The following is a 6,755-nucleotide window of genomic DNA, read 5'->3' as shown; positions in this document are numbered from 1 at the left end:
CCGAGTGATTTGCCTTAATTCCCTGCCTAATTTGCCCGTTAGTGCTACTCTTAACTTTATCGAAAGTTCCGAAATTCTCTCAATATCGATCCTTTCACGCATTTTAAAGGATTTTCTGAAAAAACCTAAGCACCAAATTCCTGAAATCTTATCGAATGAGAGAAGTTAAGAATTTTCGTGAAAATTTGCTTCCGCTGTGAGTGCGCGGCGACAATATGCTAATAGTCGGGCGCGTTCTCCATCTCTCTCTTCAGTGCTTCATCAAGCGAGAAATGCCAGAAATTCGAGCCGACGGAAAATTCGGAAAGCAAGCCGCGAGGCACGAAACCAAAACAAAAAAGTGCGTGTGCTCAACCTGGTGTGCGCGCGCTGCGGCTCACTGAATATTCAAAAGAGACTGCGCCGCGCTGAATAAATGTCTCGCGCGATGCTGTAAATGTGTCCCGACGCACAGCGGACGCACAAAATAAATTTGACTAATTCGGCTTTGCTCTTTATATTAAAAAAGTTTCGGATTTGCTAATACATCCCACTGCATCCTCGGAAACCCCATAATTTTGTTTTTAATACCGCTTGAAATCTATAGGTAATATACGCATATGTAGCAATGATTAGATTAGTAGAAAGCCACAATTTCATAAATTAATTACTAAACTAATTTTCCGTCTAAATGAACGTCTAATTAACCAATAATTGCCAAATGATTGCTTTGCTGTTTTCTCTAAACTATACTAAATCTGCTGTAATTGGCACAAACTTAGAAATACTCAATTTGATAATATAACCAAATGGTCACTCACCACCGAAAGGGTAACAGAACAGTTTCACTTGTCAATTAGCTTAAATTGGCTAACAAATTCCAATAATTCATATCTTTGATCTGAGCTCTGTTGCTGGAAATTTCATCTTTCCATCTTTGCAAATACGAGGTAGTATTCCAAAGAATCTGCGCAACATTTTGAAAATATCTGGCTGCTATTTTTGGAAATGGCCGAAACTTTTGAAAGTGTGTCCGATGAATTTATGATTGAATTCAGGCCAGACTTTATTTAATAAGGCACTCGACTCCTCACGGCCGCTTTCCAGATATTGTGACGCAAAACGTTAATTGTGGTTCAGTTGATGTGTGATCAGTTTAAAAGCTCTCGGCTTTGAGCTCTCTGCTTCCACGCACACGAGCACATTGCAATGATAAATCGCGCATGCAGACGAGAGAGAGAGAGAGAGAGAGAGAGAGAGAGAGAGAGAGAGAGAGAGAGAGAGAGAACGCCTACCGATTAAAAGCATCCGAAAATGGAAACTAGATGCTATGTGTATGCAAATGGGGCACGGCGGGTAATGCGTAAAACCGCTGCCGGACAATTAAATCGGCGCGGGCAATTAACATTTTAATAAGCAGGAGAGCAAGAGAGAGATAGGTGGAGTGGAGCGAGTGTGCACAACCAGTTTGACGGCGATCGTGGGCTGCTGAATGGGTCGCTGCAGTGACGTCAGCCAGGTGGAGACCCCGGCGTCAGGAATGCCTCCTGGAGGCGGAATATGGGGCGTAGTCACGCCAGTCAGCCAGGGCGTAGTTGCTCAAGCTTAATACAAAGAAGAGCCTCTCTGACAAGCTCAAAACTTCGTCCGCCTCTGCCGCGCCACGCAGCAAGCCTATGCAGATACATGATATTTTTTTCATTTTAAACCAGCATAATATATTTATCTAACTGGCCAGGGAAGAAGAAAAATATACTTTTATTCTTTTATCCCAGCTTGACGCAGGGTTGCCACTCAGCTTTAACTCGATAATTGTTTAAACAATGGCCTGAAAACTCAAAATACATCAAGTTCTTACAGAGTTGAGGTATTTTATTAAAAAATGGTTTGCTTCCGCTAAAAATTTCGTTAATATCTGATAGTCCATAACAGCAAATAGTTGCGTTCGAGCAGATTTATTGCTCTACAGCTGCTCTCCCATTTTTGCGTTGCGCAAAACCATCAGGCATAATGCTTATTGCAGCATGACTATTTGCAAGAGTATGCATGTTGAAATGAGAGAAAACAATAGCTGTGCTGTCCATTTTCATGATGGTACACTGAAATTGCTCTTAAAAGTCAAATTTTTATGCCCCAATTACTGTGTAAGTACTCTCATTTGACCTGCGGATATGTAAGTTCTATTAAAAAAAAATTGAAAAATTAAATGATTAATGAGGAAGCTTTAATTAGCAAGCGAATTTGAAGCAGCCTGCTTTTATATCAATTCCATACCAAAAATATTTTTTAAGCTTTAAAAATTTCAATAGTGTCTCTAGTTTATTGACAATTTATTGAACTTGTATTAAAAAAATCTAAAATTGTAACGCTTAAAACTCGACCCAAAAATGAAATTAGCACGAGCAGAAACCATATCAATTTTTTTTTGTAAATGTGGAGAACTTCAGTGTCTGTGGTCCTCTAATTTAGTTCTTTAGGTTAAAAATAAACCTGAACTGCTGGCACCCCTGGGCGCATAATGAATGTATCGTGTCCCGTGTTGTGGAGAGGAGCTGTCGGTCTCTCTTTAATTCTGCCTTGCCTCATTCGACGGGAGAATGCATAGCCTTGGAGGAAAGGCAGCAAAGCAGGCGAGGATGCGCGTCCGTCCGAGCGTAACCAACTGAATTTTTCTCACTGCTGCCTGCCTCATGGTCTGCCTCTCCTCTCAAAAGTCGACGTGGATCTTCTCGGCCAGCAAGAACATCAGAAAGGAAGTGGCAGCGCGTGAGTGCAACTCTTCGTGTACCGTAAAAATCCCTTTTGCTCTGCTAAAGCGAGTTGCACCACGTCCAAGGAACACACAAACCATAAATTCTATCTAACATTTGATTTTATTTTAAATTCGAAATAGAAAAATAGGATAAATGGCGAGAAATGAAAGCAAGTTCTATATTTTTGCATATTTTCCAAATATATATTATAGCTCATCATCATCAGAGTAATTGCATAAATCGCGTCACATAGTCATTTTTACAATCAGTTTATATGTAATGTTAAAGGTTTTTATCAGTTCACATCACTTGAGTGTCAAATCTCCTTTCCCTTCAAGTAATCCGCCTTAATCGCTAATCAGAAATGGACGAGCCAGAATTCAGTCACATAACAACATGAAGTGCACGGTAAAATTAGGAGCAAAACGGGCCAGCACGGACCATTCTTTGATACACACTCGCGGAACCAAAATCAACAAAGGCGCGGGCGGCGCGAGAGGCGAGGACTCTTTGGATTGACGCAATTATGGCACTCGCCATCAGAACATCGATCAGAAATCCTACCGCGCCTCCGCCGCCGCCGCACATTTCCGATACGGTAAACAGAACGCGGCCGTCCTCTGCTTGGTGTTTGGGGCAATAATAAATAGCAGAAAACAATAATTTACACAGCAAGAGAGACGGAGAGTAATAAAATAAAATAAAATGACGCGCAGAACGGAAAGTGTTCGCTTTGGTTTACAGCTTGTGTCGGGGTATACAGTTTCGCGATATTTTTCCACTGAACATTGAAAAATGTGTTTTTAACTCTTTTTTTAACGCGGTGGCCCCGGCGAAACAATTATTACACACACCCAGCGTACAGTCAGTGCCGGGGGCCGCTTGCCAGAAAATTAATTCGACATTTTGCACACCGACCTTTTCTCGTACTTGACAACGAATAATTTTTGCACACCGGTCAGTTAATTAAACGACACTCAACATCGGTCCTGGACTTTATCTAAACGGTTTGTGCGCAAATGAACAGGAAGTTAAGTATCATTTTGTATGCGGCAATATTGTGGTTTCGGTTTACAGGAGAGAGATTCAAGGGAGTGAGTATTTTTAGTGTTACAACGGCTTTAGTTATATATCTACTCGTCAGGCAATCGAAATTTTCTGTTTGGCGGTTTAAATTTTGGAGCTTTTTTAAGTACATATTTTTCAATCACTTGGAAAAGTAGGAAATCGGTTTTTTCCGTCACGCGGCGGCGGAAACACGTATTCATTGCAATGTCAACCTCAGGCGCGCATAGCAAAGCACGCACGCAGACACCCTTTTTCTCTCTCACTCACTCGTCCGTCGTCCAGTTTTCGGGGGAAAGGGCTGCAGCTGTGACAAGTGAGGTGCGCACACCACTTTCCACTCCCATTCCGTTTTCGTCGGCTACCGATTTATCCGTATATAAAAAATAACAAATCTCGAGCACTGCGCGTTCGGTCTGTTGGCGAGTCAATTAACATTACGGGATCACATTGTCAGCACTGATTTTTCGAGTTTTTCAGACGTCGGTGCCGCAGCCCTCCTGGTAGCCCTCGTCGGGCGAGTTCCTGCTGCCGAGCACCCTTTTCAGCGCCGTAACGGGGGGCAGCACGGGGGCGGCGCCACGCTGCCACACGCGCAGCGTTTTGGCACCGGGCGGCGGGGGCGGTTGCGAGGGGGCGGGCGCCGGGGGCGGCGAGTGGCCCGGGATGGGAAGACCGTAGTCGGCGGGGAAGTCTGCGGGGTCCCAGGGCGACGGGTGGCCGCCGACGGGCGCGAACGGCACCTCCTCGATGATGGGCGTCTTGTCGTCGTAATGGTCGGACGAGGCGTCCCACAGGCCGGACGGGTAGAGGCTGTCGCCGTGCGCGCGGCTGTACTCGCCGGACAGCGCCCGCGACGGCAGCAGGCCGTCATCGCGCGGCCCCTCGGCACGCTCGGCCTCGTTGATCAGGTCGGGGTTGCGGAACGACTCGATCGACGCCTGCCCGTTGAGCGCGTGGTGGCCGTTGGCCGCCACCGGCGGCACGTCCGTCAGGCCGCCGCCGCCGCCGCAGCGCTGCTGGCTGTGCAGCTTGATCTCGCAGATGACGGGCGATTTGAGCACCGGATCGCTCATCATGACGGAGCCGTTGCGGCGCTCGGTCTCGATGGCCAGGCTGGCAGACGGGTTTTTTGCAGAGGCCACCGACGCGGCCGCCAACGCAGCGTCGTGCGGCGTCTGCGACTTGGACGAGGAGAAGGGCATGCGGCGGATGCGCATCACCAGCACCCCGACCACCACCAAGATGGTGATGACGACTCCGACGAACACGGCGCTGAGGCTGGCAATCTGGCCGCTGTCCAGCGAGGCCATGCCCGCCTGCCGCTCGGACACTTGCACCGTGAAGTTGGCCTCGGCGGTGCCGGCGCGGTTCTCGGCCGAGCAGTAAAAGTCGGTCGTGTCCGTCTCCTGCGCGTTGATCAGCACCAAAGAACTGCTCTTCTCGGTGCCGCCGTCCTCGAAGACGAGCACCCGCTGCGCGGCCGCCACTGCCGAGTTGTTCTGCAGCAGCCGGCCGTTCCAGAACCAGCTGATGGTGGCCGCAGGCACGGCGGCCACTTTACAAACGACGATGGCGTCGTCGCCGGCGTTCGCCCGCAGGTTCCGTGCCACCGGCAGCACCTCGGGTTTGCACGCGAACTCGTCGATGGCCAGCTCGCCGAAGGTGCGGCCGTGCAGACGCTCGGGCGTCTCGCACAGCGGCTCCATCGTGTACGGGATGTTTTTCGTCTCGAGCCAGTTCTTGACCGGCATCAGCCTGCAGTCGCACACCCACGGGTTGTTGTGCAACTCGACGCCCTGCAGCCGCTGCAGCGCGTTCACCGTCTCCTGGCGCAGCTCGCTCAGCCGGTTGCTGTTCAGTTTGAGCGACTGCAGCTGCTCCAGCTCGTTGAACGCCTTGGGGGCGATCGTGTTCAACTCGCAGCCGCTCAGGTCCAGCTTGACCAGACCCGGCACGAACTGGAACGCGTGCGACTCGATCTTCTGGATGGGGTTGTTGCTGAGCACGATCTCGCGCAGGAAGGGGATGTCGCGGAAGGTGGCCGACGGGATGTAGGTCAGCAGGTTGGAGCTGAGGTCCAGCTCGACCAGGTTGGTCAGCCCCTTGAAGGCGTTGTTGTGGATCTCACCGAGACGGCACTTCTTCAGGTACACCTTCTGCAGGTTGAGCAGGTTGGCCCGCACGAACGCCTCGCGCGGCAACTTCTGCATGTTGCTGTTGTACATGTCGAGCACCTGCGTCTCGGCGTCGATGCCGTCCGGGATGCTGATGAGGCCGTGGTCGATGCACTCGACCGTCTGCTTGCCGCCCTTCCACTTGCAGACGCACACCACGGGACACCCGGCCGCCTGCACGGCGCACACCACCAAAACACACGTCACCAACGGCCAATACTGCATCTTGGCCGTCAGCGGGTCTGTCCGCGGCAAGTCCTTAACTCATCACTACTCCCACTTTAAGTCCCAGCGTTCAAAGCACCGACTCTGCCCTCGAGCAGCAAAGCAAGCTGTTTCTTCGGAGGCACTGCAGAGCCGACTGAATGCGAGAGTCTCTCGCACGTCCACCGCCGCCGCCGCCGCTCGGAGAGGAGAGGCACGGCGGCGGTGCGCCTGCGATCCTCCGACCCGAGCCGAGCACGGCCCGACCCCTCTCCTTCGCCGTTACAGCCAAAGAGTGAACGCGACCGACAAAAAGCCTGGTCGCTATATAATGCCAGAATAAAGGAAAGGGATGCTGCCGCTAAGTCGCGAGTTCCGCCCAAACCTTAACTTTGCCTCCGGCTACCTGCATACCTTCTCGCTCAGGGAACACACACCGCCGACCAGGCACAAAAAGTATCTGCTCGCCTCACCATCCATTAATTGTGTACAAAATTCTGTGCCTTTCGATTGTCCGTCTCGCACCTGAAACGAATTCTTCTGCTCGCGTTTCACAGCATCACCGGATTCTTGCACG

At 50.2% G+C, this 6,755-nt stretch overlaps 1 protein-coding gene across 1 annotated transcript; it reads right to left on the bottom strand.

Moving 5' to 3' along the window:
* Window positions 1–3,540: 3,540 nt before the first annotated feature.
* Window positions 3,541–6,411, bottom strand: kek1 (kekkon 1). Its single transcript, XM_065492002.1, has one exon. The coding sequence runs from the start codon at window positions 6,197–6,199 to the stop codon at window positions 4,274–4,276; it is 1,926 nt and encodes a 641-aa protein (XP_065348074.1). The 5' UTR covers window positions 6,200–6,411; the 3' UTR covers window positions 3,541–4,273.
* Between the last annotated feature and the right edge of the window lie 344 nt (window positions 6,412–6,755).

This window comes from Cloeon dipterum, chromosome 1, assembly GCF_949628265.1.
Source record: "Cloeon dipterum chromosome 1, ieCloDipt1.1, whole genome shotgun sequence".
In the NCBI taxonomy this organism is placed as follows: domain Eukaryota; kingdom Metazoa; phylum Arthropoda; class Insecta; order Ephemeroptera; family Baetidae; genus Cloeon; species Cloeon dipterum.
This window is presented reverse-complemented; position numbering and strand designations above follow the sequence as displayed.